Below are 25,288 nucleotides of genomic sequence, written 5' to 3'. Positions count from 1 at the left end.
AAAATAAGCTACTTGTGCTAAATTAAAATATTATAAAAATCCATATCGCTTTAAGCAAACCCTTTGACTGAAATACTATTTACTGCAGCTTTAGTTACATTACCCGAATGTTAGATCCAGTGTGTTGTGAAAACCAATATCTCTAAATTACCTCGAGATGAAATGAATATTTTGGCTGCAACAATAGAGAAAATTTATTTTCTTTTTCAGATATCGTCAGTTGAATTCAAGCATATCTTCATTCAAATTGTTTGTGGCCCTGAGAAGGGCCGGTTGTTATGTAAGATGAGATCAAACGAAAGCCGATAATCGCCTTAAGCACGTTCACCACGAATGCGACGAGCCAATTGGATGTCCTTTGGCATGATGGTCACACGCTTGGCGTGGATGGCACACAGATTGGTATCTTCAAAAAGACCAACCAGATAGGCTTCGCTAGCTTCCTGCAGAGCCATAACGGCAGAGCTCTGGAAACGCAAGTCGGTCTTGAAATCCTGAGCAATTTCACGAACCAAACGTTGGAACGGAAGTTTGCGGATCAGAAGTTCGGTCGATTTTTGGTAACGACGGATTTCACGCAGAGCGACCGTTCCTGGGCGATAACGATGAGGTTTCTTCACTCCTCCGGTAGCCGGGGCACTTTTACGGGCTGCCTTTGTGGCCAACTGTTTACGAGGAGCCTTTCCTCCGGTGGATTTACGAGCGGTCTGCTTGGTACGGGCCATAGCGAGTAAGTTTCACAACGTCGGATATCTTTCAAAAGCAGAAAATTTTAAACTAATGATGCCAACGCAGGCAACGGACCCTTTTTATAGTCCTAACATTAACGGCTTTTACGCGCCGATTTTAAACACAAACATCTGCTATTCATTTACATATACTAATGTGATATAGGGGAACTAGAGATAGTTTGCCTGTATGTACAGCATAAAACATATGCAAAGAACAAGAACTACTGTGGGCTGTGGTATTAAGGGGAAATAGGATTATGCTGCCTGTATGTACGTTACAATACAGAGAAACAAAAATAGTTGAAATTGTTGATTCGAAAATATATAAAAGCTCAACCAAACTTTGTGTTGGCATCTCAGTTTGAAACATTCGTTAAAGGACAAACTAACTCTAGCTAAAAATGACTGGTCGCGGTAAAGGAGGAAAAGGACTCGGAAAAGGAGGTGCTAAGCGTCATCGCAAGGTTCTTCGTGATAACATCCAGGGTATTACTAAACCCGCCATCCGTCGGCTGGCGCGCCGTGGAGGAGTGAAACGTATCTCCGGTTTGATCTACGAGGAAACCCGAGGTGTGCTGAAGGTTTTCCTGGAAAACGTGATCCGTGACGCTGTCACTTATACCGAACACGCCAAGCGAAAGACCGTCACCGCCATGGATGTCGTCTATGCGCTGAAACGCCAGGGACGCACTCTGTACGGCTTCGGAGGTTAAATTAATTCGACAAAAGATATTCCCACAAACGGCCCTTCTAAGGGCCACCAAATGAATAAATGAAAGTTAGTTGTTTTCTTATTTTTAAACTAGTGTTTTATAGCTAAGCTCTGAGGTATCCATATCAATCAATTCATACAGAAAACAAGTTCTAGTTTCAAATCTCAAAAAGAACCTAAATAAACATTCTGATTGAGAACAATTCGACTAGAAACGCTATTCTGAATTTTGAGTTGTGCAAGTATCATATTCAACTGAGGTATGGTAATACAGATTTACCACAGAAGGTTGAAAATGTACTTACAGAGGAAAACATCTTTATTGTGAATAAAAATTGAATTTTAGATTGCTTCAAACAAAAATTGGATTGAGTTTCTTCTTTTAAAGTTGGATAAATTTACACCAGATTTAGCAATGCAGACACCGCAAATAGAATTTGCAACAAATAATGATGGTTCTTTTATTTTTCAAATACTTCGTAACAATGAGTTCGTCATATTCTAACTCATGTTAAAATTCATGATCAAGCCATGAAGAATGACAGACAGACAATAAAATATACCAAAATTAAGGTGATAATTTTCTTCCAAATTTTCTCTATTAAACGGGAATACATGTCAATGTCTTGTCACAATACCTCCTGAAAAGGTTGAGTAACACTGGTAAACACAGGTTTTGTCCTAGAGCTCAAACTGAAAAAAGAATGATTATAGCCTCTCAACCAATCCTATGATTGTTTTGTGCCCCTGCCAAAGATAACTTTTGCAAAGACAGAAATGCGATTTCCTGCAAGCCAACGCAGAAGTGACGAACCCGGCGAGCACTCACTCTGCGGCCTTCTGATGCACTTCTCACCAAACTAGGGGTACCAAAATTCACAGGAATTGTTGAAAAGTTATAATATTTTAAGGCATCTAATTCGAGCTTCACGGCAACATATTTTCGCTTTTGCAATTATAATAATAATAATAACGATGTAATAATACAAGAAATTCAAATTCTTCTTCGAGTATCATTTGTTGGCCCTTAAAAGGGCCGATTGGTGTACGATAATCAATGCATGGCATCCGAAATATTTACTTGGAGCTGGTGTACTTGGTGACAGCCTTGGTGCCCTCAGAGACGGCGTGTTTGGCCAACTCTCCTGGCAACAACAGACGAACAGAGGTCTGAACCTCGCGAGAAGTAATCGTAGAACGCTTGTTGTAGTGAGCCAAACGGGAAGCTTCAGCAGCAATGCGCTCGAAAATATCGTTAACAAAGCTGTTCATGATGCTCATGGCCTTGGAAGAGATTCCGGTGTCTGGGTGGACTTGCTTCAGGACCTTGTAGATGTAAATGGCGTAGCTCTCCTTACGACGTGGCTTCTTCTTTTTCTTGTCGCCCTTCGTGATGTTTTTCTGGGCTTTGCCAGATTTCTTGGCGGCCTTTCCACTGGTTTTTGGTGGCATTTCTCAAACTGTTTACCTTCGTTTACTGATAGAAAGTGATGTTGTTTGCCACAGTGAGTCGCCTTTTTATACTCACACAAAACAGATCAGAAGCCCGTCCCCTTTTTTGAATTCTACCATTCCGTTACCTGCGAGGTCCAACCCTCCGATCAGCAACTGCCATCTGCTGCGGTATATAAAGAAGGTTGATCCCTGCATTTGGCATCAGTTTAACGCTCTCTCAAACAACGTAAACTAAAACACTACTACAACATGTCTGGACGCGGTAAAGGAGGCAAAGTTAAGGGAAAGGCAAAGTCTCGTTCGTCTCGTGCTGGTCTCCAGTTCCCAGTAGGTCGTATTCACCGTCTACTGCGAAAGGGAAACTATGCTGAACGTGTCGGTGCTGGTGCTCCCGTATATCTGGCAGCTGTGATGGAATATCTGGCTGCTGAAGTGTTGGAATTGGCAGGAAATGCTGCCCGTGACAACAAGAAGACCAGAATAATTCCGCGTCATCTTCAATTGGCCATCCGTAACGATGAGGAGTTGAACAAACTTCTGTCTGGTGTCACCATCGCCCAGGGAGGTGTTCTGCCAAACATTCAAGCCGTTTTGTTGCCCAAGAAGACCGAGAAGAAGGCTTAAACAATCATTCTATTCCAACAAGCAAAACACCGTCCTTTTAAGGACGAACAAATTTGTGCAAGATGAGTTAGAATTTAAATATATATTTTTTTCAGAGTAGCGGCTACTCGAAAAATCCGGAAGAATTTCAGGGACATTAAATATTCTTTAGGAAAACTCAGGAATATTAGGGAATTTGAAAGTAATCCGGGAAAATTTCAGTGGTTTTAGATATTTTAAGGCAATTAGTTGCGTTTTGAATTTATTTTAGTGCATTCAATGACGTCAGTTGAATTTTATATTGGCACAACTCAAAATGTTTACTTTCGAGGAGAACTCGTTTGAAAATTTGCATTTAAATCTTTTTGTTATTCTGGAATAACTGTCAATAGTATAATGCATTTGATTTCCATTGTTTAGACTTTGTTATAATCCACAAAACTCACCGACGAAAAAATACAATAAACAGGTATTCCAGTATTTTTGGTTCTTTTGACCTAAAACTACGTCGATGTTTTCTATAGTGGGATGCATTCTGTAAAATTGGAAATGAAACTGACAAATGTTCCGCCAAATTTCAAACAATAATAACAGCAAAACCACATGGTGTATAGCAATAACCAATATGTTGTTGGATAGATAAAATGTTGATCAATTTTGTAATATGCTAGTTATCATTTTTGGTTCATTGCTAAGCGGTAAAAATCGATAAAAAGTTTCAAGGAAAAATTTACGTGAACATTAAACTAATCACATGCGAACATTCGTAGCAGAGGCGGAATCAATAGACACCAACCATTCCCTATGATTTTCTCTGTATCAATAGCAAAAAACAGTCTCCTCGTCCCAACAGGTCAATTTACGTTTGCTTCCATGAACTTAGACTAACTTGATGTCTGGAAGGTGAAGGTTTTTCAAACAGTTTACAACAACCTTTTAATTTGAACAATTTCTTGATTGCACGTGAATAGTAGTCCTGTACCGTTGCAATGATAGACGGCAAGAAACCAACCAGCGGCGCCCTGCTCAACATATACTATACGGTACTGTTGCTTCTACCAGCATGTTTTCTTTCAAGACATCAGTTTTTATTACGCTCTAACAGCAGGTTTAGTAGTTGTTCAAGAAAAAGGATTGTTTCAAACTTAACGAAAAGCTTTTACTTTTGAGACATCAAATTCTAAGTTCATGGAAGCAAACATAAATTGACCTGTTGGGAGACTGTCATTATTTTTTTGATATCAGAGTATCACAGGGAATGGTTGGTGTCTATTCATGTCGTCTGTGCTGAGAATGCTCGCATGTTATTGGTTCATTATTCGCGTAAATTTGTCCTTGAAACTTTTTATCAATTTTTACCGCTCAACAATGAAATAATACTGATAACTAGCGTATTACAAAATTGTACAACATTCTATCTATCCAACAACATATTAGTTATTGTTATCCATTAAGTGGTTATGCTGTTACGTTCGTTTGATATCTGACAAAACATTCGCATGTTTCATTTCTAATTTTACAGAATGCGTACCAGTATAGAAACGAAGACGTAGTCCCACGTTAATAAAGTAAGAAAAACTAAGAAATTAAGCATTGGTGATGATGTAAAAAGATCTGCATCGTTTCGGAATAATATTGTTACACATCAGTTCCATCTATTCTCTTGTTTTCTGGTAGCTCGCGCTTGGTTCGGTATACTGGAGATGTTTCAGGTTCTACTGGGTATTTCGGATTCTTTTTGTTCAGTGCTGTCGTTTTCCCTTGCGATTGTCGATCTCCTGGAATGTATTTTCTTGATGGGCCGTTCTCAAGAACATTTTGTCGCTGTCCTTCTGCGTAATCCAAGAGCATCCAATGTCGTTGAACTTGACTTCTTCGTTTGTGATAGATAGTTTTCGTGACGTTTTTGTTATTATTTAGAAGATTTTTGAAGTTGAAAAAGCTGTTATGATTTAATTCAACAGCCTTGTATGGTCTTCCGCGTTTCCTGGCCTGCACTTATCGATTCTATGAAGTCATCTGGCAAAAATATAGAACCTCTTTTGAGTTGCAGTTTGACTTCCGGCTCGATTGCGGAATGCACGGAATCGCCTTCATTCTGTGTATGGCCTCGAACGAGAAATTTATGGGTTATAGATTTAATCTTCGAGTGCTTTCGACCTGCGGACCCTACACAGACTGCAGAGCTGGTGAACTGCAGCCATGGACCGAGTGGAATGGAGACGACTCTTACCTACAGCAAAGGCCACACCACGGCTAGGGACTGTTTGGTAAGGTAAGGTTTCGTTAACGATTTTGCTCGATATTTTCCATCACATCCTACTTCAATTTCCTAGCTGCTGAAAGAAGTTATAGGTCGATGTTTTACAGAAAACGAATGGAAGCATTCACGCGGCGAAACTGTTCGGAATGTGTGTTAACGTGCGTCATTTTTCATTTTTGGGTTTCTTTTATGGACTCCACCGCGACCAGTGTTTTTTTGTGAATTGTGATTGAACGTTTCTTACTTACTAAAGCGTCTAATATGCTATGAGTGGATGAAGTTTAGATACGAAGGTTTTGATACGAGTTATTCAATCTGGAGAAATTTTTTTCTGTAAGGAGGAGCTTGAAAATGAACCCATGCTTAAGTCCTATGACACTGAGTGGCCTGACTCTACTAAGATTCGAGCCCATGACCACCCGCTTATCAAGCAAACTCTGTAATTTGCGGCTACGAAGCTCCTCATTGTTGATATTATTCCCCACATAAGAAATGATGCGTATTGCGTCGCATCGCCTTTTATATAACATCGGCCCTATGTAAGGTCACTCCCATACACTCACTAACGGTGTTTTCATTCTGCAGCCATGTCACGGTAAGTGGCATGACTTCGGTAAATCCTACAACGTAAATTTACGTTTGTTCTGGTTTAGGTGAATAATACGCAAAAAGCTGGTGAAAAAAAAGCAAAAACGAATGCTCTATTCTAGGCTAAAATAGTATGAAATTTTTGACACTGATGATTCAAAACATTTATTCGCATACCTAATGATGACATCAGTACTTAAAAGTAAGTAAATTTTTTTTACCTAAAAGTTCCTTCCCGTACAGAAAGGCTGATTTGCATTTAAAATACGCGATTTACGTTGAAAACACCTAAACATGTTTTCATTTTTCTGTTTAGCATTTTATTGGACCAATCTACTATGTTCTCACTAACAGCAAAAAAATCACAGAAAAAATTTTAGTATTTGATGAACTAATCGGTACTTGTACCTATATGCATTAGGTGAATCGAGCAAAATAAAATAACGGTAAGAATTGCATAAAGTTTGCATAAATATTTAGTGTTTTCGGTTATACTACAGCTCCAGGCCGGATGATTTCGTCAGTTGAATTCAATAATAATACAACTCGAAAATTTGCAGTTTTGAGTTTTTGATGGCGAACGATGCAAAATATGTACTACACTTCCCACAAGCCCTGTTCCAAAATACACAAAATATGCAGTTATGAGTAGATGAGCCTTAATAGCTTAAATCTAAAATATCCTCAAAGAGATGGAAAAATGTGATTGTAACTCTTACAACTTGCTTATAACATGCACATAACAGACCTAAACAAGCTAAATGAAAACGAGAAATCTTAGAATTTCTTTTTTTTAAACAACAACAACACATTTTGGATGCTAATCTCCAAACATGTTTTTCTCGAAACTATCAGTTTCTCAGTCAGTCGTGAATTCTTGCCCCACCCACAATGAATTATATAGTGAATGCAATTTATAGAAAATCAGCTCTTCATTCAAATTGTTTGTGGCCCTGAGAAGGGCCGTTTGTTATGTAGTATGACGTTCCGATAACCACCTTAAGCACGTTCACCACGAATGCGGCGAGCCAATTGGATGTCCTTTGGCATGATGGTCACACGCTTGGCGTGGATGGCGCACAGATTGGTATCTTCAAAAAGACCAACCAGATAGGCTTCGCTAGCTTCCTGCAGAGCCATAACGGCAGAGCTCTGGAAACGCAAGTCGGTCTTGAAATCTTGAGCAATTTCACGAACCAGACGCTGGAACGGAAGTTTGCGGATCAGAAGTTCAGTCGATTTTTGGTAACGACGGATTTCACGCAGAGCGACCGTTCCTGGACGATAACGATGAGGCTTCTTGACTCCTCCGGTAGCCGGGGCACTTTTACGGGCTGCCTTTGTGGCCAGTTGTTTACGGGGAGCCTTTCCTCCGGTGGATTTACGAGCAGTCTGCTTGGTACGGGCCATGGCGAGTAAGTTTTACAACAACGCACTCTGTACGGTTTCGGAGGTTAAATTAATTCGACAAAAGATATTCCCACAAACGGCCCTTCTAAGGGCCACAAAGTGATTGAATGAAAGTTAATTATTTTTCCAATTTTCAAGCTAGTGTTGTAGAACTAAGTTTTGAAGTATCTTGAACAATCAATTCATGCAGAAAACGAGCTCTAGTTTCAAATCTCGAAAAAAAAAAACAATTAAATCTCCATCCTGATCGAGAACAATTTGATTAGATTAGTTATCTAAAATATTGAGTTGCACACTTAGATTTTATTGCCAATAACTCAACAGCTGATAAATTTAGCGAAATGTTCCAAAAGTTTTCGGCAAAATTTTAGAGAACATTGGCAAATGAAATGTCAACGTTCGCTGGCTTACGTTAGACCGATATATTTGCCGAATGTTCGTAGAAATATATTGCTGACATCCGCAAAAATTTCGACGAGTTCGATCAGCTGCTGGGAAGTTTGCCGAGATGGATTAAGCGTGTGTCAGTATTAAATTCAACTGAGGTGCGCATTAGATAAAAATTTACCACAGAGGATCGAAAATTTACTTACAGAGAAAAGAATCTTTGTTGTGAATAAAAATTATATTTTAGATTGCTTTAAACAAAAATTGGATTGAGTTTCTTCATTTGAAGATTATTTATGTTGGATTCAATTTTCGCCACATCAGATATAGTATTTACAACGAAATAATGATGGTACTTTTATATTTTAAATACTTGGTAATAATGAAATCGTCTATTAGACAATAGAATAAACTAAAATTAAGGTGATAATTTTCTTCAAAATATTCTCTATTCAACGGGAATATATGTCAATGTCTCGTCAAAATACCTCCTGATAGAGAGAAGGTTGAGTAACACTGGTATACACAGGTTATGTCCTAGAGCTCGAACTAAAAAATGAAGGATCATAGCTTTTCAACCATTGCTGGCAAAGATAACATTTGCAGAGATATAATTGATATTTCCTGCAAGCCAATGCAGAAGCGACGAACCTGGCGAGCACTAACTCTGCGGCCTTTTGCAATACTTTTCACCAAACTAGGCGCACCAAAATTCACAGGAATGTTTGAAATTAGAGTTTCACAGGAACATTTTTTCGCTTTTGTGATAGTAATAATAACGATAAAATATAATAATAAATTCAAACTCTTCTTCGAATATCATTTGTTGGCCCTTAAAAGGGCCGATTGGTGTACGATAAACAATGCATGGCATCCGAAACAATTACTTGGAGCTGGTGTACTTGGTGACAGCCTTGGTGCCCTCAGAGACGGCGTGTTTGGCCAATTCTCCTGGCAACAACAGACGGACAGAGGTCTGAACCTCGCGAGAAGTAATCGTAGAACGCTTGTTGTAGTGAGCCAAACGGGAAGCTTCAGCAGCAATGCGCTCGAAAATATCGTTAACAAAGCTGTTCATGATGCTCATGGCCTTGGAAGAGATTCCGGTGTCTGGGTGGACTTGCTTCAGGACCTTGTAGATGTAAATGGCGTAGCTCTCCTTACGACGTGGCTTTTTCTTTTTCTTGTCGCCCTTCGTGATGTTTTTCTGGGCTTTGCCAGATTTCTTGGCGGCCTTTCCACTGGTTTTTGGTGGCATTTCCTTAACTGTTTACCTTCGTTTACTGAAAGAAAGTGATGTTGTTTGCCACAGTGAGTCGCCTTTTTATACTCACACAAAACATATCAGAAGCGCGTCCCCTTTTTTGAATTCTACCATTCCGTTACCTGCGAGGTCCAACCCTCCGATCAGCAACTGCCATCTGCTGCGGTATATAAAGAAGGTTGATCCCTGCATTTGGCATCAGTTTAACGCTCTCTCAAACAACGTAAACTAAAACTCTACCACAACATGTCTGGACGCGGTAAAGGAGGCAAAGTTAAGGGAAAGGCAAAGTCTCGTTCGTCTCGTGCTGGTCTCCAGTTCCCGGTAGGCCGTATTCACCGTCTGCTGCGGAAGGGAAACTATGCCGAACGTGTCGGTGCTGGTGCTCCCGTATATCTGGCAGCTGTGATGGAATATCTGGCTGCTGAAGTGTTGGAATTGGCAGGAAATGCAGCCCGTGACAACAAGAAGACCAGAATAATTCCGCGTCATCTTCAATTGGCCATCCGTAACGATGAGGAGTTGAACAAACTTCTGTCCGGTGTCACCATCGCCCAGGGAGGTGTCCTGCCAAACATTCAAGCCGTTTTGTTGCCCAAGAAGACCGAAAAGAAGGCCTAAACAATCATCCTATTCCAACAATCAAATACCGTCCTTTTAAGGGCGACCAAGTTTGTGCACGATGAGCTAAAAACAATTTTTCTACATCAGTTTATTTTCATTGAATTTTAACTTATATTTCTCAGCACACGGAATTGTTTAATATTCTGGTTCGTTACTAAGAGCTATATTCGAATTACTTCTCGTTAGTTACAATCAATTCGTTTATGATTCCATGCGATATTGATGGTGAGAATGCGACATGAAAATCTGTCTAGCAAGGAAATAGTCTAAGAGTTCCAATTTTTATTTTGATTTATCGTTATTGTTATAATAACTGGTTGACAACAGCGAAAAATATGTTGTCCGAAAGCTCAAAACAGCTGCCCTAAAAAGGTTATTCTGTGAATTTTTGTGGCCCCAGTTTCGTAAGGAATCCGTCTACAGGCCGCAGAGTAATTGATCGCCGGGTTCGTTGCTTCTTCGTTAGCTTGTGTTTATCAGTGTTACCTAACCTTTTCTCTATCAGGAGGTATTTTGACATCCCACGAAACCTAAAAATTCCCAAAAAATCTAGAGTTATGAGTAGAAGTCCCTTCAAGTTTAAGGCTTTAACTTGTACAACGCGCTCATAATATGCGCATAAAAAGCAAAGCCTTGGTACTACATTCCGATTCGGAACTTGACGTTCTGTTGATTTATACACAGAATTCGCAGCCGACTGTTTAGTATACGGGACAATTGCGGAGCTAGCGCTACGATCCTACTGACGCTAACAGTCTTTCCCAAGTCGAGACTCGAACCTACGACGACTGGCTTGTTAGAAATAATCCCAAATATTCTCTATTCAACGGGAATACATCGTCGGTTTCGTGCAACACTGGCTCAACTGAAAAATCATAGTTTCAAGAAAACGCGTTTGAAAATTTGCCTCGAAAATTTATTTTTCGATTTTCAAGAAAACTTTGAAGGTTAAGATTACCAATCCTCATTTAACACTTTTAGGTCTATTATGCATATATTAAATCCTGGGGACCATCTTTCTGGCCGAGGTCCTCTCAGGAGACGTAAATGCACCATGAATTCTTGCTCAGAATAACGTAAACATTATTCCTCGACCATTGAGACAGCGAAGCGACTCCAACAACATCGGACAGACTATGCGCAGCACGAACCAATAAGACATATCGTCAGTTGATGTCAATACTGGCACAACTCAAAATTCATAGTTTCGAGAGAAATGCGTTTGAAAATTTGCGTCAAAAATTATATTTTTCATTTTCGTGAAAAATTACAATTTCAGGATTTCCTATTATTATTAAGCTTGTTTGAGTCTATCATGTGCATGTAATAAGCAAGTTAGGCCGTTACAAATTTTATTTTCATTTTATGTCACCCCCCCCCCCCCCCCCTTCAAAAATATTGAATATTGGAAGGGGAATAAAAAAAAGCTCAAACAGTTTTGTTCATTTCATTGGTTTTCCGATAGCATAAATGCTTTACTTAGCAACAAACAAGTCCAGTGACAGCGAGAGTGTCGTCAAAAGGCAAGCGAAATAAATAATAATAATAATAAAGTGTTATTTTTCAACATTTAGTTGAGTGCAAGTTACAAACGTCATAACTTGCATACAAACTTTGATCAAAGATATATCTTTTTTTTTCGTCTCGGTGTTATTTATTTTTTGCCACCCCCTCTGCTCACTTTGATAACCTTGGACATAAAAAGAATTCGAAATTTGTATCAGCCTTATATGAGTTGTAACCTCGTTTTTCCGTCTTTTTAGAGATATCGTCGACTTCGTGCAACACTGGCACAACTCAAATTTTTGCATTTTTGAGTTTCTGATGGCAAACGATGCCAAATACTGTTAAGGGGTTATATCTACCAAAAATTTTTTTTCTTGTCATTTTATTTTATTGGCTTAAATCATGCTTAAACTATCCTAGAATCAAAATCTACATCGCTCAAGTACTGATCTAAACTCGAAATTCCTATTTTTTCCGAACAACTTCCATGCTCCTAAAAAACATATTTCGTTTATTTTGGCGATGCTCGTTTTTCTTTTTATTTCGAGGCTTTGTAAACTAGCAGAAGTTACCTATGATCGATATCGTGTTTCAAATTTGTAGTATAGAGGTCGCTGCATCAAGTTCCGACCGTTATAGCGTCACTACAGCACGTGTTTTCTCACAATTTCCATTTGTTTAGTAGATCAGCCGTTCTCGTTATGTACGTTCTTTTTTTGAGTTTTTTGTTACTTTTTAACTGTGAGTTATACTCAAAAGTACTTAAATATGAGTGACAAGTTTGCACGGTGTCTCTGGTTGAAGAACTTATCCAAAAAAATTAGTATCGCTCTAATACTCGTCATTCGAAAGCTTGAACTGTCCCCTTTAATATCCTACCAAAATTGAAATGTTATATCGGGGGGTCTAGAACAATTTGTTTTCGAACATATATTTGTAATTGAAAAACTAGTGAAATGGAAATAAATAATATGTTTCAGAAATACAAAAAGGTTATCAGGGTTGCCTGATCGTACTGAAATATTCAGGGTGGTTTTTTGTATAACAAAACAAAGCTTTACATAATATCAGATTTTTGGAAAAAAAAGACTCTTAAAAATTTGGAGTCGAAAATCAGCTGAAAACAAATAAAATGTTGTGACTTTGATTACATTGATTTTGATTGATGATTTTGATTGATTTCTTCAAAAATCGACATTCTATCCTATTAAAAACTATAAAGTGCCGGTTGTTAAGAGTTGCTGTCGTGGTTTCATTATAGGATATTTGCATTTTTCTACAAAAAATGGTGATTATTACAGCTCTTTTTTTGCTAGTCAACAAAACTGGACCCTGTAATTAAGCTATACGTTTTATAGAGCAACTCAAGAGCTTTCACTTGATGTTATTAAAAAATGCGCCGTTTTAGTAACGACCGAGAAAATATCATTATTCATATATGTTTTAAATCATTATTTAAACCCATTGTATCAGGAGCGCAACTCCGTTTTGTATCGATGTTCCCCAATCGAGCTTAAATTTCCAGGGTTTGTTCATCCATGAAAAAATTTGTACATATAAGTTTTTCGGGAAAGGTGTTAGTGGGGTGAAATGCAGAGTGGGATTCAGGTGTTGGGGGCCCGGGACAGAAATTTTCGTGGGGTCTCTTTTCTCAAAAAAATTTGTTGAAATGATTTAACGCTTCGCTGCAAGGTAATGAGCAAGACAAAAAAAGCCAACCTGTATTCACGTCTGGTCTAGAACCAGGGGGGCCCCTTGTGTCGAAAGGCCCGCGGCATTTGCCCCCCCCCTCCACTTAAATCCGGGCCTGGGGAAATGGCATTTCAAACTCTAATGTCCAGGTACTGTAACTTTGAGTAGAATGCATCTGCAATTCGGTATGCTTATTGTACCATTAAGAATGTTTGAAGTACTGGCTACTAGAGATGGTCAGGTTTGGCTTTTTTCAAACCCGTACCCGACCGGTACCCGAATTTTGTTTTTCGGTTGAAACGCGAACCCGACCTGAACCGAAACTTTTTTTTCCGATCAAACCCGAACCCGAAAATTTTATTTTTGGGAAACCCTAACCTGACCCGAACCCGAGATTTTTTTTGGAGGTCAATTTTCTAAGCTAATTTGAGACTGGGATGTTATAGAGCTATAGCCTGCTATAGCCAGCAAATTAAATGCAGGTTCAAATGGTGGCCTAAACCTTGTTATGAAAAAATCGATTTTTTTTTCAACGGTGCACTTTTTGAATACGTCCAATAAAAGCTCTTGATTTGATTTATAAAACGTATTGTTCAATTGTAAGACCTAGTTCTGATGACAAAAAAACTCCAAAAATCACCATGTTTTTGAAGAAAAATGTAAATATCTAATTATGTAACCTCGAAGCAACTTTCAATAACCGACATTGTATATTTTTAAAGGATAGAATTACCTTATCAATTTTCAGAGAAATCGATTAGGCGTACAAAAAGTTATAGCTTTTTTTGTCTTTCCAGCAGTTTTTGGACTCAAAATTTTCTAGTCTTTTTTACCCCACTTTACCCTTTTTAAAAAATCTAAGATTATGCCAAATATTGTTTCACTATTTGATCGGGCCTCCCAGCACCAAAATCCCTTGATAAGTATACATAGTTCCCATTCCACCAGCTTTTCAATTACAAAAAAAATGTTCTGGACCCGCCGATAGACCATTTTAACTTTAGTAGCATATTAAAGGGGACACCTTGAGCTTTCGAATGATAAGAGCGATACTATTTTTTTGTATGTATAAGAGCGATACTATTTTTTTTTGGATAAGTTTCTTCTACCAGAGACACCGTGTTGAGTTTTATATAATAATCTATATATGCTGGCAGTAAGATCATAGGGAGGGGGGTATCAAAAAATCTTACGATGTCTTACAAGGGAGGTAGGGGGGGTTGAAAAAGTGGAAAAATATGCTTACGTAATTATTGAACGGCCCATACCACGAAAATAAAAGGAAGAAGAGGAAGATAAAGCCCAGAAAGGACAACTTTACGGCACAGAGGTAGCTGACTGAAGGTTTAAAAATTATTAGGGGCTTTACTGTTGCGATTCTTAAGATTTATAGCAATTTGAAACTTTAAACGTGTTTTTCTCAAAACCATGTTTTCAAAATCGACGAGCAGTAGAACTGAAAAAGTTTACATCTGGTTGACTTGAAATTTTAACTGTAGCTTCTTCTTTAGATTATCTAGTGAAGTACACACGATTTTAGCGATTGATTAACAGCAACTTAAGTTATAAACAATCAAAGTTGATTTTTTTTGTCGAAACAAAATTATGCTTTTCAAACCGTTGCCATTTTGCGAAGAAAAATTCTAAAATTATAATCATGTGTACTTCACTAGCGACACTTATGTAGATAGTGAAAAAAATTTTGTTTTGGTTAGAGGTGGAGTTGGGCACGACTTCTACTGCTCGCCGCGGAAGAATTAAAAAAAAAAGCGATTCACGACAATCGCTGCACAGTCGCCATTTTGTACAAAAATAGCAATAAATTTTTTTTTCTATTCTGCTAGAGTTGCTCAATCCAATGATATATTACTTATATCCTTACCTTACATCTCAAATATCCTGTAAAAAAATTCATGAAAAAAGTCTTGTTTTTTGAGCATTTGGTAGATATAACCCCTAAAGTTTCATGACACGAAATCCCATTTCGAAAATTACTAAAATTCCAGAGTTATGAGTAGAAGTGCCTTTGCACGTTGTCCTAGTTAAAACCTTATTTTTACTAACTTTATGGAGAAATTTCGATTTGTGCAGCAAAGGCACTTCTACTCATAACTCTGGATTTTTTGGGACAACTGAAACGGGGTTTCGTGGGATGAAACTTCATTATACACTAAGGTCGTTTTTTATGCGGGGGATGCGTTTGTTTGGGCACGCGTAAAAAACGACTTTTTTGAGCTGCAAATATAACAAAGAAAACCGTCCTAAAACGTTTAAATCTCGTTTGAATATGATAGTGGCCAATCTAAAGACCAAAATGCAATATTTTAAATTTTGAGTATTTACACCAAAAATTGTGATTTTTTTTTGAACGGAAAACGTGATTGAAATGTGGTCGATTTTTTATTTTTTATTCTCGCTTATTTTCCGTCGGTCTAGTTCCGCCACTGTTGTGGTCAATCACCGACGCCCAGGGAGGCGACTCCACACCCAGGACCCTAACTCACGACCCGTTTATTAACGGACCGGTGCCAACGGCTTTACTTCCTCATGCGATGGAAGGCGTGATCCCAGAGATTTTTCGCCTCAGAAAATCTTCCGGTGTCGGCTAGGATTGAATCTAGACCAGTTGGGTTGGTTGTGAGTGGATCACGCCACCTCACAACCATCGACACCTATGTCGGCGGTGGGATTCGAACCCAGGCGTCGAGCGTGGTTGGCGGAGACGTTACCAACCACACTAGGCCCCCGCTCTGAAATGAGGTCGATATCTTGTACCGTTTTCGAGTAATTGAGAAAAGCAACCCGCGTAAAAAAACGCGTAAAAAACGGCCTTACTCTATTTCGCATCGTTTACCATCAAAAACTCAAAAATGCAAAATGTTGAGTTGTGCCAGTGTTGAACGAAACCGACGATATTTTCTACTGTTTCCACATTAGTAAGCCTGTGTACTAAACCAGCGAGAACGCTTCAATATCATTTATTCTGAATCCTTCGAAGCATCTTCTTTCTCGTCCAGATGGGGACTATATGCATTCTCGTCCAGATGGGGAGCTAGGGACATACCTAGCTGGTCTGAATATTTGTTTGTAAATTAACGGTTTATTAAAAGCGAGCTTCTTAGCCGCAAGGTTATAGAGTCCGGTTTGGTAGCGGGTGGTCGTGGGTTCGAATCTTAGTAGAATCAGGCCATTTGGTTGTCAAAGGACTTTTATCATGGGTTTATTCTTAGGCTCCCCACCACGTGCACTTCCTTCGATCTGGATTCTACAGTACCCCTGTTGACTCTCCTCCTAATGAAAATGAGTCCCAATTACAATAAAGTTCTGAAAGTTCTCTCCAGGGAATTGTAATTAGGCGATATTGTTGAGATGGACAAAGGCTCGGTATAGTAGAGCAGTGAGCTTGAAACGGAAAGGTAAAAAAAATTACACGCAAGCACTGATATAAATGATAAGCGTATCACCTACTTCGATAGTGTTACTGCTGATAATATGAAGTGGGGAGTACAGAAAACACCTGGGCAATAGATTTAAGCTCTGGTCGCAGTGATGAGTCCACACAGAAAAAGAAGAACGGTTTGTTCTTGAGACAAAGTTTAGAATTTCTGTTGATTAGAGGATACAAACATTTTATATATTTATTGCACTTTGTTGTGGATAAGAAAGTAAGATTTTTATCATAAATTAGCCCTAAGTGTTTAACTTGATCAGACCAATTTCGGATTGCACCGTTCATCCTGACAACATGATTATTAGTGGGCTTGAGAAAAGAAACTTTTGGAATATGAGGAAAAATAATTAATTGTGTTTTTGATGCATTTGGATTAATCTTCCGTTTCTGCAAATATGAAGAAAATATATCTAGACTTTTTTGCAGCATACTGCATATGACACGAAGGATTTTTCCTTTTACGGAAATGCTTGTGTCGCCACAAAATAGAGATCTTTCACATCCTGTTGGTAAATCAGCGAGATCAGAAGTAAAAATATTATATATGACTGGGATACTTCCTTGAGGTACACCAGCTCTAACAGGCAATATTTCAGATTTATCAATTAAATAGTTAACCTGAAGAGTGCGGTCAGTCAAGTAGTTTGGAATTACTTCTGTGATGTAAAGAGGAAAACAAAAAATGGTCATTTTAGCTATCAAACCTTTATACCAAGCACTATCGAATGCCTTTTCTATGTATAGAAGAGCAGCTCCAGTGGAATAACCTTCAGATTTCTTAGCACGAATCATATGAGTTACTCTAAGTAGTCAAATGCAAATGGTGGAATCCAAACTGCTCATTTGCAAGAATTGAATTTTCATTAATATGTGTCATCATCATAATGATTAGAATTATACTTTCAAAAAGATTGCTTATAGAAAAGAGTGATCTAATTGGACAATAATTTGATGCTCCAACTGGATTATTTTCAGGTTTTAAAATTGGAGTGACTCTGGCTCTGGATTCAAAGCATCTGTTAAAAATTCTCACCAAGAAATTTAAAGAGCTTTCGGGAAGTCCTTTGAAGAGGGTATAAAAAATTCCATTATCTCCTGGTGCTTTCATGTTTTTGAAGTTCTTGATAATAGTTCGTATTTCATTCAAGTTTATTTCCAATACCTCTTCAGAAAGAAATTCTTGACTGGTGATCTGATCATACTTTTGCGATACTTCATTTTCATTAAGACAAATTGAAATTATGAACACTCTCGAAATGCTGAGCAAGTTTTTAAGCTTTTTGTTCATTCGTAAGATTTACGAACTGCTGAACTGCTGAGAAAGTTTTTAAGCATTTTGTTCATTCGTAAGAAATATGTGGTCACCATCTTTGAGGACTGGAATAGGCTTTGAAGGTTTCTTAAGAACCTTCGAAAGCTTCCAGAAAGGTTGGGAATATGGTTTTAATTGTTCAACTTCTCGCATGAAATTTTCATTTCGCAAGCAAATGAATCTATGTTTGATTTCCGTTTGTAAATCTTTAAAAATAACTTTCTAAGCAGGGTTACGAGTTCTTCGATATTCACGCCTCCGTATGTTTTTCAAACGCGTAAGAAGTTGAAGCTCGTTGTCAATAATAGGTGTATAAAATTTCACTCTAGCCTCAGGAAATAATAAGTTCCGGGCATTGAGTATTAAACTGCACGAATCATCTAATGCTCTGTCAATGTCAGCACTATTTTGTAAAACAATATCACAATTCAAGTTTTCTTCGATCGTGGTACGATATCGATCCCAATTGGCCTTGTGATAATTAAACACAGACCTAGTGGAATTTAAAACCGTTTCACGGGATATGGAAAAAGTTATAGGAAGATGATCAGAAACCAAATCAACATGAGTTAACAAATCACTGCATGAATGACTTTGATTTGTTACTACCAAATCAATTGTGGATGGATTCCTAACAGAAGAAAAACATGTAGGACCATCTGGAAATAAAACTAAATAAAATCCAGACGAGCAATCGTGGAATAATATTTTTCCATTGGAATTGCTGTGTGCATTATTCCACGATCGATGTTTTGCAATAAAATCACCGATGATAAAAAATTTAGGTTTATTTTTCGTAAGTTTATGTAAATCTCCTTTAAAATGATTTTTCTGCTCACCAGTGCATTGAAAAGGTAAATACACTGCGGCTATAAATAAAACGATGATATCTGTTTCGATTTCAATTCCAAAACTTTCAATAACCTTCGTTTCAAGATGGGGCAAAACACGATGTTTTATTCGACGGTGGATAACTATTGCAACTTTCTTTTTAGGTTTATATCAAGCTTTCAAAGCGTTTGAGTTACAACTGCAATGTGCACATCATGAACCGTTAAAAGATTAAAAAAAACATCTTCCGCTTTTGAAGAGCGAACATTCCAATTTAGAAATATGACAGCATTATTTAAAGTCATTGCTGAATTTCAATTTCATAACAATATCAGTTGTAAATTTTACACCTACTTGAACAGTGTCGTTCATCGAGTTACAGTTCAACAGAGCGAATATTTGCTATAGCATGGATTGTTGTAGGTAGGTAGTCAATCTTCTCGGGAGCCTAAATTAATACTGGCTGACTTTTCAGCACCAAACACGAAAGGCTGGTTGCTTTTGGAATTCGAAATTTTACCAGAAAGGACACTAGCATATAAAATGCCTGGTGGTGCCTGAGTAGGATTATTTGTTTTCAATTTGTTGTTTTCTAAATTTGGAATATTACCTATAGACACACTAGCTGTAGGAAATGCTGGTGATGCCTGAACAGCATTGAAAGTTTTTTCAATACCCACATGAATATTATTGACAACAGGTTGTTTTGAATACCTACGTTGTCTAAAGGAAATAATTCTTGACCGTCCTGTTCAAAGAAATTAGACTTGTGTTTACCCCCACAATTTACACATTTGAAACTACCTTTCTAATCTAAACTAAACTTTCACAGGACAGATGTCCTTTGTGTGAGAAGAGTTACCACAAATCATGCATTTTGTTGTCATATGGCAGATGCGAGTTCCATGGCCATAGGCTTGACAATTCATCAAAATTACTTGGTCTTAGTCTTTGTCTTACTTACTTTACCTTAACTTTACTTTGTTGACTAACGGACCGTTCACCGGTCTAGGGCCGAACGAATTAGAGATGTCCAGCTTCTTCTGTCTTGGGCAGCCGTTCTCCAGTCTCCTCGTACACCTGCAGATCGTTCATCTTCGTCCACCGCGCACACCCACCACGTGCGAGGCCTACCACGGAGTCGACGGCCTCTTCCTGGTTCCCTTCTGAAGATAGTTTTGGGTTCTCTCTCGTCAGGCATCCTGGCTACATGTCCAGCCCACTGAAGCCTGTCCCGCTGAATTACCTTCACTATATCAGCATGTTTGTATACCTGGTACAACACGTGATTTATGCGTCTGCGCCACACTTCATCTTCCAGTTTACCGCCAAGTATCGATCGCAGAACTTTACGCTCAAAAACTCCGAGCATTCGTCGATAAGCTTCCTTCAGCGTCCATGCTTCATGTCCGTAAAGGGCCACCGGGAGTATCAGCGTCCTATACAGCGCTAGTTTTGTGCGAGTTTGCAAAATACGGGACCTTAGCTGGTTACGTAGTCCGTAGAAGGCCCTGTTCGCAGCTGCAACTCGTCGTTTCACTTCATGGCTCATATCGTTGTCACATGTCACAAGCGTACCAAGATAAACGAATTCGTCAACCACTTCAAATAGTTCCCCACCTCAGCGTCAACACCACGGGAACTCCCACGCTCTATGCCAGCTACCATGTACTTCGTTTTGGCAGATTTAATGACAAGTCCCAATCTCGCTGCTTCTCCTTAAAAGGTCAGAAAGAATCAGAAAGAAATGATGAAAATTCTGAACGAAAAGCTGTTAAATTTGCAACTATCACCACAATAGGTGGAACTTTAGCTTTCTTCATACCGGCATTTTGCTTCGAACGAGAAGCTTCAAATTCTTGATCACCTATAGTGGAAAAAATTTCATATCAATTGCTTTCTGAATCACTCGGAGGAGAAGCCTTACGTGCATCAAAGCGAACTTTTTTGGTTCGTCCTGGCATTTCAGGACAAAATGCACTTCACTTCCACTTTACACAAATTTTGTCAACACAAATTCGACATTGTGCATCGATGTTTCCTTTTCCGTAACATGTGCTCGGTTGTTTCTGATTAGCGTTCTCCAAAAGATCGGAGATGTCTTCTCTCCTGTTGATAAATAGACATCTCTAGGCAGCCTTCTCCATCCAGATATCGGTTCGCCAAGGTGACCCGCTCTCAATTCACCTATTTGTGCTCTATTTACATCCACTGCTCAAGTGGCTCAAAGAGATTTTTGTGCGCCTAACGAAACCTCCTATGGTGTCTATATGACTATCCCACGGAGGATTGGTGTTTAATTTGGAAAATAATTCGATATCTATAGATCAACAGTAAGCTTAAAGTTGATGTTTCGGATAAACAGATCCGACGGTGAAAATTGCTTTTACGTATTGCAACAATTGCTTAAAAACTCAAAAGTCAGAAATAAACAAGTTCTTACAATTATAAAAACATTGGTTGTCCGATCAATATAACAAGAGTTCATAAAAATAGAATTTTTTTTTTCAAAGTTCCAAATTTTAAAGTTAATAAATATGTAATCGTATTATGCTTATTATATGGTAATACTCACTTTATTGTTAGACTAATTTCACTAGTTAGTACCTACTAGTAACAAGCTACAAAATTTTATCAATGTATCAACTCCGAACAAACCAGAGTTCCATAAAATTCACTAGTTCTTCACTAGTTCATCATAATAGAATAGTAAAGTTATAGTTCAATCAGTTCAAATCTTTCGCCTGTGCATTTGAAAACGCTTCTCAAAATTATCACAAGCCACACGCACCAGATTATCAGCAAACGGTTCTTAAAAGTGTTCTACTTCACCCAGCATGTATCCCCAAAAACTGAATTCCAATGGATTCAAACCGGTGACGGATGCGGGTCATTAGAAGGTGCTGAGAAAACACGGTAAATTTTCTTTGCACCATTTCTGCACAACAGTGCCTTATGCGCATTAGAGATGACAATATTTACTTATCTGTCAAAATTTGGTGTTGATAAAATAAAAACAAAAAAGGTATGAACTTTTGCATTATTTGACATTTTCACTTAGAACTTTTTTTTTTGAGTATCCAGACAAAGTTTCGGGTAGGCCCTTTTCAAACAGCAGTTGAGAGTCTTAAGAAGAAATAAAACGGCCTCTCTATCCAGAAAGAACAACAGTGCAAGGTTTCAGCGACCCCAAACATAGTTTAACTGTTTGTAGTAATTGAGAATAAATCTTAATTATGTCTGTATTGAAAAAACCAAAAATTAGCTAACTCGGCCAACTATCTGTGTTTGATTCAAAAATCTTGTCCTGGAGTATTATTATTACTATCTGGAAGAAACTGCTGATACTAGTACAATGATTAGTCTCCAGCCTGGAATTTTACTCATTTGAATTCTCAAGTGCCGTGACAGTGTTTATGCACTCAATACTTTGATTAGTTTGGAATTAGTAAGCAATATATTTATAAACAATTGCATGTAGCAACACCACCCGAAAAGGTTATAACAACCTTTAGAATTCAGTAAATTTATTTTTTATTCAATTTTATTTCGTATCGGAAATAAAATAAGTTTTTTTATGACACATCTTCCAAATCAATCAGTATAGCGAGGCATACGTGTGCTGCCAATAATGATTTTTAATTCGGATGGGTATAGCTTTAGCATTACATTATAAATGTGAAATATCTACTCACGAAGTAAGCAAATATATTCATTTATCGAATAACAATTGCTTAACTGGCAAACAAATTGATAAAATACAAAAAAATAACTATTTTTCAACAACACTCAAGTCCCTGTTTTGAGATCCGTTACTTACAAGAAATATTTCATGACGATCAGAACGAAACATTCATTTTTTTTATTCAGTTATGAAAAGTTTATGAATGCTAGAAGACTTATAGCGAATAAATATATTCTATAATAGCATGTCTTCTAACAATTAAGGTGTTTTAAATAGCAATATCAGAAAATGGTGTTCTACGTATCCGTTGCCATTTTTCTCCCCGTGTCAATGCTTTCCCTAGCACGGACGATAGAAATGTATACTTATTAAACTAAGGCTAAATGATTCATAATTCGTATTTCATCACAGTCTCGTAAGATTTCGTAAACATCAAAGCATAATGGCTGATACTGCAACTGCTGCTGCTGCTCCGGTCGCTGCCTCACCGGCAAAGGCACCAAAAAAGGCCAAGGCATCCAAGGGAGACGCCAAGAAACCAAAGAAGCCAGCAACTCACCCTCCAGTGAACGACATGGTTTTGGCCGCCCTCAAGACCCTCAAGGAACGTAACGGATCCTCGCTGCAGGCCATCAAGAAGTACATCGCCGCTAATTACTTATGCGATGTTGCCAAGTTGGCTCCGTTCTTGAAAAAGGCCCTGAAATCGGGTGTCGAGAAGGGCACACTGGTCCAGACTAAGGGATCTGGTGCGTCCGGCTCATTCAAGGTTAAAGCCGATGCAAAGAAACCAGCTGGAGAGAAAAAGGCCAAGAAACCTAAGAAGGAAACCAAAGCTAAGAAACCTGCTGGCGAGAAGAAGGTTGCCAAGAAACCAAAAGTCACCGCTGCCAAGAAACCAAAAGCCACCGCTGCCAAGAAAACCGGTGAGAAGAAGGCCAAGGCAGCTCCTGCTAAAGCGGCCAAGAAGGCTGCTGGAGTGAAAAAAGCTGCTGCTCCAAAACAGAAAGCCACAAAACCATCGAAGACCGCGGCCAAGAAACCGAAAACCCCGAAACCGAAGAAGGCTGCTGTTCCGGCTAAAAAGGCTGCCCCGAAAAAGGCCGCTGCCAAGAAGTAAACATTGAATAGAATTAACAGAATTCAGAACAATCAGTCCTTTTTAGGACTACCAAAGAAGTATTTGAAGAAGTTAGTTTGATTTTACTGCACTGTCCATAAAACATTACTGTTCCAAATGGAAAAACATGGAGGACGAAAAAATGCGATGCTTCGACTTTCATCCGTTTATGTTCCTCAAGGAAAGAATTATTTTACTTTATTCGAGAAAAATAATTCATTACCTTCACAAATTAACCATAAACCTATTTTAATTGCGAAAATTAACAAAATAGCTTATTCGTTCATAATCTTCTAAGACGGGATTGTTATACATTAATTCACAGACACCAGCTGCAAAATGAATGCATATCAATTCCATAGTCATTTAATTTTGATCGATGATTTGCACACGGGCTTGAAAAAACAACATTTGAAGTCTGTTAGTATGAAAGGATAACAGAATTATTGTCTTATTGAGGCATAAAATCAATTTTATCGTTAAAAATGAAGCCAATTTATGTTATCGTCGGTTTCGTGCAACACTGGCACAACTCGAAAAACGAATTTCGAGAAAAATGCGTTTGAAAATTAACGTCGAAAAATTATTTTTCAATATTCAAGAAAACGTTGAATTTCAAGATTTCTAATCCATATCTAACACTTTAAGGTCTATTATGCACATATTTTAAGCACTTTGTACAAGTTAACACCTTATTTTTATTAACTTTATAGTGAAATTTCGATTTGTGCAGCAAAGGCACTTCAACTCATAACTTTGGATTTTCTGGGAATTTTGATACAGGGTTTCGTGGGATAAAACTTAGTAATATTTGGCATCGTTTGCCAAAAAAATCAAAATAGCATAATTTTGAGTTGTGCCAGTGTTGCATGAAACCGACGCTATGCTTTGTTTTATTAGGAAAATTTCTAATCGAGTTTGTCCAAATGTTAGTTTCTAGAAGAATTAGGATACAAAGAAATTGCCTTGTGCTTCACTCAAAACTGATAAATATCCATATCACTTTAAGCAAATATAACTGAAATACTATAGTAATGCAGCTTCCAATATCTCTAAATTCATTCGAGATGAAGTCAATATTTTTGCTGCAACAATAAAGATATTTCCTTTTTCAGATATCGTCAGTTGAATTCAGGCATATCTTCATTCAAATTGTTTGTGGCCCTGAGAAGGGCCGTTTGTTATGTAAGATGAGATCAAACGAAAGCCGATAATAGCCTTAAGCACGTTCACCACGAATGCGGCGAGCTAATTGGATGTCCTTTGGCATGATGGTCACACGCTTGGCGTGGATGGCGCACAGATTGGTATCTTCAAAAAGACCAACCAGATAGGCTTCGCTAGCTTCCTGCAGAGCCATAACGGCAGAGCTCTGGAAACGCAAATCGGTCTTGAAATCTTGAGCAATTTCACGAACCAAACGTTGGAACGGAAGTTTGCGGATCAGAAGTTCGGTCGATTTTTGATAACGACGGATTTCACGCAGAGCGACCGTTCCTGGACGATAACGATGAGGCTTCTTCACTCCTCCGGTAGCCGGGGCACTTTTACGGGCTGCCTTCGTGGCCAACTGTTTACGAGGAGCCTTTCCTCCGGTGGATTTACGAGCGGTCTGCTTGGTACGGGCCATGGCGAATGAGTTTTACAACGTCGA

General features: G+C 38.4%; 8 protein-coding genes across 8 annotated transcripts; 4 read left to right on the top strand and 4 right to left on the bottom strand.

Annotated features, from left to right (window-relative positions):
- Positions 1–220: 220 nt before the first annotated feature.
- Positions 221–7,762, bottom strand: LOC129728981 (histone H3.v1-like). Its single transcript, XM_055687455.1, has 4 exons — positions 7,360–7,762; positions 5,144–5,333; positions 2,525–2,878; positions 221–732 (listed from the first exon to the last, which is right to left on the bottom strand). The coding sequence occupies exons 1-4, from the start codon at positions 7,760–7,762 to the stop codon at positions 315–317; spliced, it is 1,365 nt and encodes a 454-aa protein (XP_055543430.1). The 3' UTR covers positions 221–314.
- LOC129729773 (histone H4) lies at positions 1,101–1,529 on the top strand. Its single transcript, XM_055688592.1, has one exon. The coding sequence runs from the start codon at positions 1,133–1,135 to the stop codon at positions 1,442–1,444; it is 312 nt and encodes a 103-aa protein (XP_055544567.1). The 5' UTR covers positions 1,101–1,132; the 3' UTR covers positions 1,445–1,529.
- LOC129729768 (histone H2B) lies at positions 2,521–2,922 on the bottom strand. The gene has a single exon (XM_055688587.1). The coding sequence runs from the start codon at positions 2,893–2,895 to the stop codon at positions 2,521–2,523; it is 375 nt and encodes a 124-aa protein (XP_055544562.1). The 5' UTR covers positions 2,896–2,922.
- Positions 3,148–3,877, top strand: LOC129729769 (histone H2A). The gene has a single exon (XM_055688588.1). The coding sequence runs from the start codon at positions 3,148–3,150 to the stop codon at positions 3,520–3,522; it is 375 nt and encodes a 124-aa protein (XP_055544563.1). The 3' UTR covers positions 3,523–3,877.
- Positions 7,763–9,032: 1,270 nt separating the features above from the next.
- On the bottom strand, positions 9,033–9,407 carry LOC129729772 (histone H2B). Its single transcript, XM_055688591.1, has one exon. The coding sequence runs from the start codon at positions 9,405–9,407 to the stop codon at positions 9,033–9,035; it is 375 nt and encodes a 124-aa protein (XP_055544566.1).
- Positions 9,408–9,634: 227 nt separating this feature from the next.
- Positions 9,635–10,034, top strand: LOC129729767 (histone H2A). Its single transcript, XM_055688586.1, has one exon. The coding sequence runs from the start codon at positions 9,660–9,662 to the stop codon at positions 10,032–10,034; it is 375 nt and encodes a 124-aa protein (XP_055544561.1). The 5' UTR covers positions 9,635–9,659.
- Positions 10,035–22,956: 12,922 nt separating this feature from the next.
- Positions 22,957–23,634, top strand: LOC129729762 (histone H1B-like). The gene has a single exon (XM_055688581.1). It carries the CDS (start codon positions 22,957–22,959, stop codon positions 23,632–23,634), a length of 678 nt encoding a protein of 225 aa, XP_055544556.1.
- Positions 23,635–24,853: 1,219 nt separating this feature from the next.
- On the bottom strand, positions 24,854–25,264 carry LOC129729766 (histone H3). Its single transcript, XM_055688584.1, has one exon. It carries the CDS (start codon positions 25,262–25,264, stop codon positions 24,854–24,856), a length of 411 nt encoding a protein of 136 aa, XP_055544559.1.
- Between the last annotated feature and the right edge of the window lie 24 nt (positions 25,265–25,288).

This window comes from Wyeomyia smithii, chromosome 3 (assembly GCF_029784165.1).
Source record: "Wyeomyia smithii strain HCP4-BCI-WySm-NY-G18 chromosome 3, ASM2978416v1, whole genome shotgun sequence".
NCBI lineage: Eukaryota > Metazoa > Arthropoda > Insecta > Diptera > Culicidae > Wyeomyia > Wyeomyia smithii.
This window is presented reverse-complemented; position numbering and strand designations above follow the sequence as displayed.

Excerpts from the sequence above, each read along its gene's own strand:
- LOC129729773 (XM_055688592.1), top strand. The coding sequence starts at position 1,133 with ATGACTGGTCGCGGTAAAGGAGGAAAAGGACTCGGAAAAGGAGGTGCT.
- LOC129729768 (XM_055688587.1), bottom strand. The coding sequence starts at position 2,895 with ATGCCACCAAAAACCAGTGGAAAGGCCGCCAAGAAATCTGGCAAAGCC.
- LOC129729769 (XM_055688588.1), top strand. The coding sequence starts at position 3,148 with ATGTCTGGACGCGGTAAAGGAGGCAAAGTTAAGGGAAAGGCAAAGTCT.
- LOC129728981 (XM_055687455.1), bottom strand. The coding sequence starts at position 7,762 with ATGGCCCGTACCAAGCAGACTGCTCGTAAATCCACCGGAGGAAAGGCT. Across the intron at positions 5,334-7,359 it reads TCGCCGCATTCGTGGTGAAC|AAGGACAGCGACAAAATGTT; the intron begins GTGCTTAAGGTG and ends TGGATTACGCAG. Across the intron at positions 2,879-5,143 it reads AGAATAGATGGAACTGATGT|TGGAAAGGCCGCCAAGAAAT; the intron begins GTAACAATATTA and ends ACCAAAAACCAG.
- LOC129729772 (XM_055688591.1), bottom strand. The coding sequence starts at position 9,407 with ATGCCACCAAAAACCAGTGGAAAGGCCGCCAAGAAATCTGGCAAAGCC.
- LOC129729767 (XM_055688586.1), top strand. The coding sequence starts at position 9,660 with ATGTCTGGACGCGGTAAAGGAGGCAAAGTTAAGGGAAAGGCAAAGTCT.
- LOC129729762 (XM_055688581.1), top strand. The coding sequence starts at position 22,957 with ATGGCTGATACTGCAACTGCTGCTGCTGCTCCGGTCGCTGCCTCACCG.
- LOC129729766 (XM_055688584.1), bottom strand. The coding sequence starts at position 25,264 with ATGGCCCGTACCAAGCAGACCGCTCGTAAATCCACCGGAGGAAAGGCT.